Source organism: Populus euphratica, unplaced genomic scaffold (assembly GCF_000495115.2).
Source record: "Populus euphratica unplaced genomic scaffold, PopEup_1.0 scaffold120.1, whole genome shotgun sequence".
NCBI lineage: Eukaryota > Viridiplantae > Streptophyta > Magnoliopsida > Malpighiales > Salicaceae > Populus > Populus euphratica.
The window spans coordinates 928,131-941,112 of NW_011499918.1; the positions used below are offsets into that span (position 1 = coordinate 928,131).

At 34.4% G+C, this 12,982-nt stretch overlaps 2 protein-coding genes across 2 annotated transcripts; both read right to left on the reverse strand.

Moving 5' to 3' along the window:
- Window positions 1-705: 705 nt before the first annotated feature.
- On the reverse strand, window positions 706-5,496 carry LOC105134872 (probable LRR receptor-like serine/threonine-protein kinase At4g20940). The gene is made up of 3 exons (XM_011039441.1): window positions 3,760-5,496; window positions 2,066-3,613; window positions 706-1,612 (listed from the first exon to the last, which is right to left on the reverse strand). Exons 1-3 carry the CDS (start codon window positions 4,814-4,816, stop codon window positions 1,029-1,031), a joined length of 3,189 nt encoding a protein of 1,062 aa, XP_011037743.1. The 5' UTR covers window positions 4,817-5,496; the 3' UTR covers window positions 706-1,028.
- A 3,780-nt stretch (window positions 5,497-9,276) lies between these two features.
- LOC105134873 (putative germin-like protein 2-1) lies at window positions 9,277-10,640 on the reverse strand. The gene is made up of 2 exons (XM_011039442.1): window positions 10,324-10,640; window positions 9,277-10,185 (listed from the first exon to the last, which is right to left on the reverse strand). The coding sequence occupies exons 1-2, from the start codon at window positions 10,433-10,435 to the stop codon at window positions 9,650-9,652; spliced, it is 648 nt and encodes a 215-aa protein (XP_011037744.1). The 5' UTR covers window positions 10,436-10,640; the 3' UTR covers window positions 9,277-9,649.
- Window positions 10,641-12,982: the final 2,342 nt, after the last annotated feature.

Below are 12,982 nucleotides of genomic sequence, written 5' to 3' on the forward strand. Positions count from 1 at the left end.
CTCAAAGGTTCTAACCAATAATACAAAAGCACATTATTAAAATGTAATGAGTAAGAGATAAAAAACGAGTCAAACTTGTACCTTAAAATGCAAAATTAGGAAAGTCCCAGTTCCCTATTTTTCCTTTGCCAGCAACCAAACAGGTGGTATTTCATAAAGACGCAAACTTTCATAAAAAAAAAAAAATAACAACAACAATAAAGGCACCAACTTTAGGCAACCAATATGAAACAAGGATGAGAATTAAGAAATTGGAAAAGTAAATTCATTGGTCTCTTGAGTTTTCTCGGAAACCAAACAGCCCCATAAATAAAAAGACACACTTTATGCAATCAATGAGAAACAGAGAAGAATTGAGCTGTAATCGAAAGAAAAACATAGAAATACAAAAATTTAAATGACCCAGAATTCAAAATTATCCAAGATACATACTTTACCATCTGCCACACTCAAAAGTCACCTGTACGTACTGTATAATACACATGCACGAATAGATTCGAAAACAATAAGACAGGAAAAATAGAGAGACAGAGAGAGAGGGTGCAACTTGTGAAGAAGAGTAAAGTATCTAAATGCGGTTTGTAGGTTTGTTTGGCTTTTTGGAGTTCTTTATCAGCTATACATAAGAATACATATTTATTTAAAAAAAAAAAAGAATCCAACATCATGATTTTCTCATTTGAGGAAACAAAAATCCAAAACAGCTTGAGATAACATTTTGTTTCACAAGGAAATGTAACATGTGACATTGCTGGAGCGCAGGAGAATGATTAGAGTATCATCAAAAGCACCACTAGCAATTCCTCATTCATAAATGCACAGCCAAGCAATCAAACATTGACCAAAAGATCATCATCAAGAAATAGCCTAGAACTGAAAATCTTCTATCCATTCCTTTTATACAACGATGGTTAATGTCAGTAGCTAACACTGAAATGCCAAAAAGAATAACAAAGATCCGAAAAGAGAGGCCAATGAGATATTAAAACCTCAGATTCAAGCACAATCAAAATGGAACCGACTACAAGCTATATCGACGAAAGATCTTCATATATGGTCTTGATACCTGGCCTGTCTGAGACAGACCTTATACATCGTAAGGCTATTCCAAGGACCTCCTTCATTCCCTTGTCAACTGTCGGATTCACTATTTCTGGCAGCAATGCAGGATCAAAGCAATCCGTGCCACGACCTTCTGTCACTCTCAACCGCACCCAATCTGTTAAGTTAACACTCCCCCCTTCCCCAGTAATTACATCACCAGCACACCTTCCAGTTAAAAGTTCCAACATCATCACTCCAAAGGCATAAACATCTGACTTGAAGGAGGGGAGTGGTTTCTTAGAAGAAGCCAACTCTGGTGCACGATAACCCAAGACCCCAGCATCTAGTATTTGTTCAATGGTGCCAGCTTGAGTCATGAGTCGATGGAGGCAGTAATCAGCAACACGTGCATTGAGATCAGGCCCGTCTAGAAGTACATTTATTGCTTTAAGGTTCCCATGTGGAACAGCACGGTCAAAATGGAGATAGTTTAGGCCACGTGCAACATCAACTGCTATCTTGAGCCTCTGGGCCCAGGTTAATGGGGGGCCTTTTTTTCCCGGTCGATCTGAAAAGTCAGGTTTATAAAATCAAAAGGCAATTCTATCCAATATATGAAATCCATACCATTACCAACATATTATGAAGATCCTATGTGTTGAAACATATAGCTAGCAAGTGGCGAGTAGATTATACTTCTCTGTCGATGTGAACTTTTTACAGGAAATAAAGTCTGCATTGCAGGATTACTTTAGTTCTTTCATAAGACAGGTTGTAATTGAACTATAACAATGTCAGGCAGACAAATTTCCCAATTAGTGAGGCATGACGATTCCAAGTTTCACAATCACAAGACTTTCTTCCAGTTCTTCACATCTCGCAGGCATTGTCATGGATGAAACAATTATGTCTCCCTTCATCTGTGTGATCAAATCAGTGTTTCTTTTCTTCCTTCCTCCCTTATCATGGAACATATAGCAGTTAAATTATAAAGATCAAAGCTAGAAGATCAGTATCTTACCATAAAGAAAGCTTGTCAGGCTTCCAGGTGAGATGTAATCTGAAAGAATGAGCTTTTCATGCTGTGTAGGCCCCCAGTAGTATCCTCTCAAACCCACCACATTTGGATGCCTAATGTTTGCAAATTTTTTCGCCTCCTTGGAAAAGTCCTTTCTCTGTTTCGCCACCCCTTCTCTCAACCATTTCACAGTAATGAAGACCCCATTGTCCAGAGTTGCCCTATAAGAAGTCCCATGACTGCTCCTCCCCAAAACTTCAGCAGGAGCCCTAGACAGCTCCTCAGGTGTCATTGTGATTGTATCATCAAGAAAGTACAGCTCACCAACCAACCGATCTGGTGACCTTACATCCAGGCGTGCAAGGGTCTCAGCAGGGTATGAATCCCCAGACTCTGGTGACCAAGATAAGTGGCCATGCTTTGATGGTGAGAAGCCAGTTACTGCTGCCATTTTCTCATCAGGGCTGATAATCTCTGATGATGATCCTTTCTTTGATGCCACAAGATCCTCAGCCGACACAATCAACGCACCACCACTTCCTGTTCCGCTTGTGCCAGAGGGGTTTGTTTGAGTGTGCCTACGGATACCTTTATTTGTAACTTGACTTGGTGGATTTATCCTCCTTGTACGAATGTAAAGTACGAAGATGGCAAGCATGATGAGAATGATCAGAGCAATCACACTTGCGACTATGACTACCACCTTGACAATGGTGTTGATTGGTCTCCTCCCAGAATTTCTACCAGGAAGATTGTTTGATCCAGGAGGAACAGCTGGAAGGCGTAATCTATTATTTCCAGGATAGAAAGAAGAAGTAGGGAACCTCCTCAGGTTTTCTGGGACAACTCCAGAAAGATCATTATATGAAACATTAAAGCTTCCAATGCTCTCTGACAAGTTGTTCGGTAGAGGACCTGTGAAATGGTTTTGAGATAAATCTAATGAACTAAGCGAGCTCATGTCAGCCATGGAACTGGGGAGGGAACCAGATAAATTATTCCCTGCAAGATTGAGAACTTGAAGACCACTTAGTGAATCAAATCGACCAGGGAAAAAGCCGTCAAGCTGATTATAAGAAAGATCAATAACTTGAAGATTGGATTGAGTAGTGGAAGGGGGAGAAAATTCAATAGCACCATTGAGTAAATTATTTTCAAGGTGGATTTCTTGCAGAGTAGGAGACATTAGTAACTCAGTCAACAGAGATCCATCTAGCTGGTTAGAACTAAGATCTAGGACTCTAAGCTTTGGATACTGAGTAATAACTTTTGGGAGAGGGCTGGCGAAAGAATTATGAGAGAGGTTGAGGTAATTTAAACGCAAAAATTGAGGGGCCACTTCAGGGATTGGCCCTGTCAAACGATTCTGGCTTAGATCAAGATACTCAATGTTTCCCCACTTCGCCATTCTGGTTAGATTTCCTTCAAATCTGTTGTTTGATAGATCAAGTACAACACAGCTTCCTGTCACCAGAGGAAGTTCTCCAACAAGCGCATTTGATGACAAATCAAGGACACTAAGTGTTGTTGACATAATCATGCTTATAGGCCCTAAAAGATGAAGCTACAATGTGAGCAGCACGGAAAAATACACTAAACAGAACAAAGCCAACTAATAATAATAATAATAATAATAATAATCAGTAAGCACAGCTTAGGGAAGTCACAAAAAGCTAAAGCAGTTATTGCAGAGCTACCTGAGAGATTATTGGCACTCAAATCCAGTTCAGTCAAGAGCAAAGAATCTCCTTTCAAAAGGTCATTAGGAATGGACCCTGAGAACTTGTTGTTGCTGAGTTTAAGGACCTGAAGCTCATAAGCAAAATCAAATCCTGGCAATTCTCCTGTCAACTGATTGTAGCTCAAATCCAACACCTTCACACTTGCAAACAATTGCATGTCACTTCCATTTAGCAGTGACCCACTAAGTTGGTTGTGGCTAAGATTCAAAACCTTAATGCTCTCAGACATACCCGGAAGTAACTTCTGAGAACTAGAGCTCACTAGCATATTCCCACTGAGATCAACATGACTAGCATTTGTTAGAAGAAAAAACATTCCATCTAGATGACCATCAAACATATTCCCATGCAGGTCAAGCACCTGTAGATTTGAAATCAGCTCAAACCCCTTTGGAATCCTCTTGTCAAAACCATTGGAAGACAAATTCAGATACACCAGGTTCTTCAGTCTTGTCAATGACGTTGGCAATGATCCAGAGAAGGAGTTCCTGCTCAAGTCCAAAGACTGGATTGATGCAAGCCCTGAAATTGAATCAGGAAGTGAACCAGATAAGTTGTTCCCAGCCAATGAGAGGTTCCTCAAGCTCCCTAATTTACCAATCCCCGGCGGTAATGACGTCGAGAATAGATTGTTAGACACATCCATAAACTGAAGGCTTTTGAAGTCACCTATATTGTCAGGAATCTCGCCAGTTATAGAGTTGTTTGCCATGGAGACTTTGACAAGCAATGTAAGATTTGCAAACACACTCAGGTCTACATCAGCAGAGAGACCTAAGTTATCAAGAACAACACCAGCCACATATCCACCATTGCAGACAATACCATTCCAAGAAGAAGGGCAGCCATTAAAATCAATGGACTCCTCATTCCATGACTCAAGAACATAACCAGTGGGGTCATGCTTGATACCCTTCTTGAATTCGAGCAATGCCAATATGTCCTGTGAAGGCAATTGCCCCATGGCAGAGAGGAAAAGGAGGGATAATAGCAAAAGCTTCAAAAGCTTCATATTCAATTATCAAAACTTAACAAGGGGGTTTCTAACATTTAACTAAAAAACCAAATTTCAGACCATATAAAGCTCAACAACTAGACCCAGCAATGGCTGCTTGGAAGTTACAAGAAACAAGCCTCGTGACAACAAGAAACAAGCTCAATCTTGTAAGGGAATGAGGTTGTTAAGCTAAATGAACCAGCAATTTCAACCAAGTCTCAACCATTAGATAGTAAAAACAAGAGACTTGGAAAGCATTTCCTTCAAGAAACAAGAGGATTGACCACTTTAGACAGCAACAAACTGTACCACTAACTAAAATCACCAACTCAGTACTGTTACCTGACAATGGAGCTTCAAGTGACCTTTACTGCTTCCAATGACAAAAACTCAGCTTCAATAAAGAATTATTTTTTTTTCGACCGACCCAAGCATTTAATGGCTGAAATGAGCTACAACAACACAAACTGGGGCCCTTTTTCAAAGAGATCTATTCATCTAAATAGAACAAGAATTTTAGCATTCTCTCACCAAGATCTCAACTTTCATTAACAATGCAGGCTTAGTAGAATCTACCACTCTAAAAAGACTCAAACTTTAAAGCAAAAACGAAAGAAAAAACACAACTTTCTTGCAAAGAACAGAACTTTACAACGATATACCATAGGAAATGGGACAATAAATTAAAAAAAAAAAAAAACTCAAACTTTAAAGCAAAAACGAAAGAAAAAACACAACTTTCTTGCAAAGAACAGAACTTTACAACGATATACCATAGGAAATGGGACAATAAATTAAAAAAAAAAAAAACCCAAAATTGTAAGCACTCATAAATGTAAAGGGACCCATAAAATATTCTGGCTAAAGGCCCTCTAATTACTGCCCATTTCAGCTTTGCTTAAACAGTTTTGTCCAACAAAAAGACACCAACTTTTTTCTTTAATATAGGAAACAACCAAACCCTCTCTGTCTAAGGCAAGGGGGGGTTTTCCCTAAAACAAAAACCCTAATTTGTTTGCCTTGGTTTTTGAATGATTTTTAAAAAATAAATAAACCCTTCCTTGCTTTTTTGTTTCTTTTAAGGGCCTTGGTGTCAGGGAGTAAAAAATTAATAAAGCGGGAAAATGTTAGGGTTTTTTTGGGGTCATCAACATTGTTCAAGGGCACAATCTAGGGTTTTACCCGCCAAAAAGACATGGAATCTTACACTAACATGGTGGACTTCAAAAGATTTGTCAAGCATGGTTTAATATTGTTTTTCTGCGTGGAAGTACTGTAAGAATAAAATAAAATAATTTTTTGGGGTTAGTGCCAAGTAGGAAAATGGGCCCCACTTACTGCCCTTTGACTGGAGGCTACTGAGGGTCACTTCACTTTACAAATTCCAATAAATTGCATCACACAGGAGGAGAAGTGGGTGGAGGAATAATGTTGAAGTGGGACCAACGGGTCCCATATTTTTTGGACCACCAGTAAGATTTTGACACTTGGGTATCATGTGTCACCCTTAACTGCCAATATGCCATGGCATGGTACCTGTCTTGCTTTTGGGGCAGGAATTGCTATGAAGTAAGCAAATCAAGAGGATCACATGAACGGATCACCAATTGCTGATCCACAGTGGATTTCTCTCTATTTTGTTCGAGGTTATAAAATCATCCATTTGAAATTAGAATAAAGCGTCTGGAGAAAAGTATTGTTTATGGTTATTTTTAAAAATATTTTTTATTTAAAAATAAATTAAAATAATATTATTTTATTTTTTTAAAATTATTTTTTATATTAATATATTAAAATAATAAAAAATATTAATTTAAAATAAAAAATTAAATTTAAAAAAATACAAGTTAAATCACATTTCTAAACAATTTATTGGTAAAAATTTCATCAATAAAATCATCAAATTTGAGATTAGAATCAAAGGTGTTGAGATGTGTCTTGAGTTTAAATGTTGTTATTTTGTTATTTTTTAAAGTATTTTTTATTTAAAAATAAATTAAAATAATATTTTTTTATTTTTTAAAAATTACTTTTAAAATCAACTTATCAAAACGATAAAAAATATTAAAAAATATTAATTTTAAATAAAAAAATTATTTAAAAATAAATGTGAGTTAGATGACATTCCTAAACAATTCATTGTTGTTGTTTTGAGATGGATTGATAAAAAAATAATTCATGTAATCTATTTATAAGATAAAAACGTAATTTTATTTTTAAAATATAAATTAAAATAATATCATTTTATTTTATTTTTTTATCTTGAAATGTTATTATTTTTAAAATAATTCAAGATAACTATATTTAACTTATTTAATAACTCGAGGATCAATTCAAATTTAATAACTTTAATGCTATGTAACATATTTATAAGATCTAGTTTGGGATCTTGAAATGATGAGTTAATTAAGTTTATCTGTGAGCTGACAAAACAACCAAATTTATTTATTTATTAAAAAAAACAATATTATTTTCATTAAAAAAAACTCTATTTACAATGTAACTTTACACAAGCTAAACTATAAACAGACAGGTTATAGAGTTAATTAACTGGATCTATGCTAGGGAGATGAAGCAGAATTTGTAAAGTATATTTAAAATAAAGAATTAGATATTTACTTAAACACAAAACTTTCAAATAATATAATCCAAAGTCATATATAAAACATAATTTGAAAGACGATCCAAGAGTATTGATGAAGGGAACCAGAACATGGAAAAGGGACTTTCCTTGTTTGCTTTTTCTGCTTTGTCTTTTGAGGGTGTGATCTTCATTGGAAAGAGAAGACAGGCAAAAGCAAAAGGAAATCCTCCTACTCGTGCATATTGTTTTCCTTTGCATGTGAGGGTGATGGATAGCCTTCAATGGAAAGGAAGAATCCTATACATAAATTATCGCTTGATTAGACATTATCAACCCTAGTGTTTTGTTAGTGTAGTTATAGTTAGTTTTTAAAATAATTTTTATTAAAAAAAATATATTAATAATGTATTTTTATTTTTTTAAAATTATTTTTTAATTAATATATCAGAATGATTTAAAAATATCAAAAAAATATTAATTAAAAACAAATAAAAATTTAATTTTTTTAAAAATGTTTTTAAGATACAGTACCAAATAGATCCGCACTTACATGGTTATTAATTTCAATCAATTTAAATGTATGTTTTTATTAAAAAAATAAATTTAATTCATGTTAAAATACAAATTATTTCAAAAATATTTTTCGAAGTTAAAAATATAGATTTAAAATCCAGTCCGGAGTCTATCAACAGCAAGTACTATTTTTGACTTACTTAAAAAAAGAAAAAATTGGAATAATATTATATTAATAAAAATAAAAATTAATAAAAAATTAAGTTTATGTTAATAGTTGGGTTTTGATGAATTCATGATAAATCAGGACACCGAGCTAACTCAAATATTTAACTAGATTAAGTGATTTTTTAATCCAAACTAATCTAAACTTAAAAATGATTGGATTTTAGGTTAATCTATCATGTAGATACTGGTTTTAAAATAATATTTTAAAGTTATAAAAAAAAAAAAAAAGGGGATTAGCCATCCCACGTTGTAAAAGAAGTTGAAAGGAGTGGGAGGCAATATGATGAACTAGGATGAATTCCATGTTCCCATTTTAGAGCCTCCCATGGTATGATTATTCGATGAGTTGCTGTCCTGTTTGATGCACTGTCGAAGAAGAACTTGAGAGATATGAGAAAGCTCCAAACACCTTAGAAAAATATCTGATTCTAAATTATGATTCTTAAATCATTTGATTTGTGCTTTGAAGTTGTGATTACATTTTTCTAAATAAAGAACTCTTTGGCCTTGTTTCCAGGACCCGACCCCTTGAATTGTTAGCACAATTATCAACCAGAAACACGCCAATCATTTCACTGCAAATCAAAGATTCTTAACGAAGGAGGAAACACAACAGAGCCCATCACCAAGTCCTAAAACTTTTGATTTATCAATTTTACCTTAAATGTAACTTAACATCAGACAATGTCCCCACTTCATTCGTCCAAATTCAATGATTATTAGAAAATCACATTCAATCTGCACTTTCGCGTACTGTTAATGTTTAGTTACTGTTTCAGAGCAGAAAAAACGAAGATAATTGTCTCTGCAACCAAACATGTTTACGACAATAATTAAGCACAGTTATTCTATCCAAGGTGTTGAAATTAACCCTTTTAGCATTGAATTACTGTAAATCTTCCCCTCCACTTCACTAGGTTGTATAAACTGGGTATTGCAATAAATTTTGTGTTGTTTATTGCTTTGTTTCTGCGCACACCTGAAGCTGGTTTGTTCGATGAATCTGAATAAGAAATATCCAGATAGAACCTCTTGTGAATTCAAGACACTTCTCCTTTCTTGAGCCCGTAGAAAATGTTATTGGAATTCATGGATTTTTGCAGCTTTCTGTTCTTTCCCCAGAATGTTTCTGTAGATGATCATTTAGCCATTCACTAAAACAATCTGATTATTTTACAATGTTCTTCTATATATCTGCAAACATATAATAATGTCAACACTCCAAAAGCAACTACAATGCATAAAATCTGATCCCTTTCTGACTAAGCCATGTATCAACGTCTCAAACAAGCAATCACAACAAATCTAGTCTAGAACATCATCTTGTGCAAAACAGAGAGGTGCCAATGGTGTAAAAGCACATAACTAGTAGACCAAAGAATCAATGAATCCCCCACAATGGGGCACACAGAAATACAAGCTCAGCAAAGGAGTGTTACAAGCAAATTAACAAACAATGAAAGCCCTCACAGGATAAGCACATCTTATGTCCCAAAGCCTCCATGAATTTTTGTCAACATTGTTTAGAACCTGGATTGAAGGTAATTGACAACATTCTTGTCCAACTGGAAAGCCTTCACTAGAATGTCACTTGGGATATCTGGAGTGGAGCCAAACATCGCATTGGCAATGGTAATGACGCCTGGATTTTGGCTGCTCAGAGCTGCAATGGCTACGGCGTTGCCATTTCCAACATTTCTCTGAAAGTGAATGAGACCAATAGGAAATACAAACACATCACCCTTTCGTAGAACTTTTGTGAAGAGACGGTTTTCAGGGCTGGATGTCACAAACCCAACCTCAAGACTGCCTTCAATGACAGTCAAGATTTCGGATCCACGAGGGTGTGTGTGAGGAGGGTTAATGCCCCGTGGTGCGTAGTCGATGCGAACAAGAGAGATTCCGAGTGTGTTAAGCCCTGGTATCTGGGCTACGTTAACTGTGGTTGCCCTAGACCCTACAGCATTTGAAGTGTTGCCTGCCAAGTGAAGTCCACTGAAGGAGAAGTCATCAGCTTTAACCTCTTTGGGATCCTTGCAAGCCAAACCATTCACTATCACTGCCATAAAACAAACGAATCTTAATAAATAACCAGAAGTTAATCTAAAGTTTAATTAATTTTCGATGTGAAGATCAAAGACTGGCCATTGGGATGATTTCCATGGCCTTCAAATGCTTGGAGTGAGCTTGTACGTACCATTACTGTTTTCATCTGCCACACAGAAATCTTGAAGGGAGCTTGGATCCGATGCTAGGACATAGCTGAAGGAAAAGGCAAGGAATCCGAAGAAAAGAATGGAAGAAGCCATTTCCAAGATCCTATGCAAGAATTTCTCAACACTACGTAGCAATTCTAATTTCTAAGGGCACCGATCGAGTGCATAACTTTCTTCAACTTCAAGTTGTGCTCATCAAACAGGGTTCCTCCAATTCCTATTTATATAGCTGCGAGAGATGTGAAAGACATGATTAACAAATTAATTAGTGAATTAATTAACAAGTAATGTAATGCCGTCCCATTGAAAGAGTCTTCATCACATCCCTTTACTTGATCAAATCCGAGTCTACAACTTCCAACAGTATTAGCACTGCGTTAATCTACTTAGGATTTGTCCATGTGGGACTCATTAAGCAAAGATGAAGGAAGAAAGGCATTAATTAATTATTAGCAATGCCCTTACCATTCAACCTTTAATGTATGTGCTCTTATGTATAAAGGTTGGCCGGTTCTTGTGGCAACCTTTATCTGCAATTGAGATTAGATTTGAAAATGCTTGCAAAAGGGTAGGATTATTAAGGTATTTAGTGAATTATACAGTGTAACATTTGATAAATTAATAGCCTAAATGATATTTTTGTTCGATTCCAACATAAATTTAAAATTTAAATAAAATCTTGATTATTTAATAATTTCTAATGATCTAAGAAATATCAATTTATAGAGGTTTTTATTAAAACAATTCATGAAAATGAATATGATTTGAATATAAACTATTTTTCATCTTACAAGCACAATTCTCTATTTGATATGTAACTTTATTTTAAATCAAATTTCTTTTTCATCGTTAGCACTTTCTTTCCATGTTCTTATTTATATTCTATGAAAAATCACTAAATTATTTTTAAGAAATTTTTATTTTTAAGCTAGAAATATTATACATTAATGTTAAAAAATATATTATATGTTATATTAACAAAATACTAAAAGGAGGTGGTGCTTTTAATTTGTTTCACCTCACAAAATATTATTTATTTAAATAATATTTTTTAATCTATGTTTTTTTAAAAAAAAAATATTTTATTTTTTAACATTTAGTTTGTTAAGAATTAAGTTTCATGATTTATTTTGATTTAATTTCTATGAGGTTATTTCAATCTAATAATCTGGGTTTTGAGTTTTATGAGTTAAACTTGGTTCACCTAAGTTTTCTTTTCTTTTCTATTTAATTGACTTTGTTTTGTTTTTTATTTTATTTTATTTTTTTACATTTTATTTAAAGTCTAATTCTCAATTAATAAGATGTCAATTTAAAAAAAAAGTCAAATAAATAAAGGAGAAAAAACCCGAGATAACAAGGTAACTCACAAAACTCATAACTTGAATTACTAGACTAGGATAATCCTATAGAAAACAAATCAAAATAGATAATGAAACTTAATCTCTAGCAAATCAAATATTGAAAGATAAAATTAAAATTAAAAAAAAAACATGGATAAAAAACTATTGAAATGAATAATGTTTTATAAGGTGGTACATAGTAAAAATATAATTTCTTTTAGTATTTTGTTAATGATTTATTTTGGTTTACTTTATATAAGTTTGTCTCGATCTTATGATCTAATTTATGGGTTTAGTGTGTTAACATATGTTGACTTAAGTTAGTTCTTTAGTCTTTATAATAACCCCAAGTTTTGAGACAATATACATATGAATTCCAGGATAAAAAGGAAGAAAATCCAAGGATTTCTTTTTATTATATAATGTGAACCCAGTAATGTGGATAATTCATGATTTATTTTTCTTATACTTGTAATCGTGGAATTCGTGTGTATATTGTTTTTAAAAGTTAGTGTTGTTACATTTAGTATTAGGGTCCTAGTCTGGGCTTAGGAAATGAAATGAAAAATTGATAAATATTGGTTTGTTTTCAGGATGGTATGAACAAGGAAGCGTGTGATGATTAACTCCTCTTCAGCAAGGAGAAGAAACCATGATACAAGATTTGTTGATAGTCAGCGAGTAGATCATTTAGAGGATACCGCTTTGTATATACCACCAATATCCTATCAATTGAGTGTTGGAGAGTCATCTAGACTTTGAGATGAGGTTGGTTCTAACTAAGTTGGCGCATTATCGCTTAAGAGATCCAAATTATAGAGGCAACGAGCAACACCTCCATTAGCAACAACCCCTGTACCATACACGAACCCTACCTCACTTGCGCAAATAGTTAAAGATGTGATCGAGACTATGTCTAGTATAATAGTTAAATGGCCCTAGTAACCCTAAAAGTTTCAATACTACTTGAGGCATCAATTATTCCTACTATTACTATTTCTGATAGTATAGTTGCTCTGGTTCAAAAAGTGAAAAGCATAAAGGAGTTGGGATGTGAGCTTTTTTCGAGCAAACAAGATGCAAAGATTGCAAACAGGTGGATGTAGAAAGTAAAGAACACCATAATTCAAATTAAAGTACTCCAGGATTGGGTGGTGAGCAATGTTATATAATTATTATTAGATAGAGCTCAATCATGATGGGAAATGATACAATCCAAGAGAGATATAAGGTTATGGGCCTGGAGTGAGTTCATAAGATAGTTTAGGATGCAAGATTTTCTCTTATCAGTATAGGG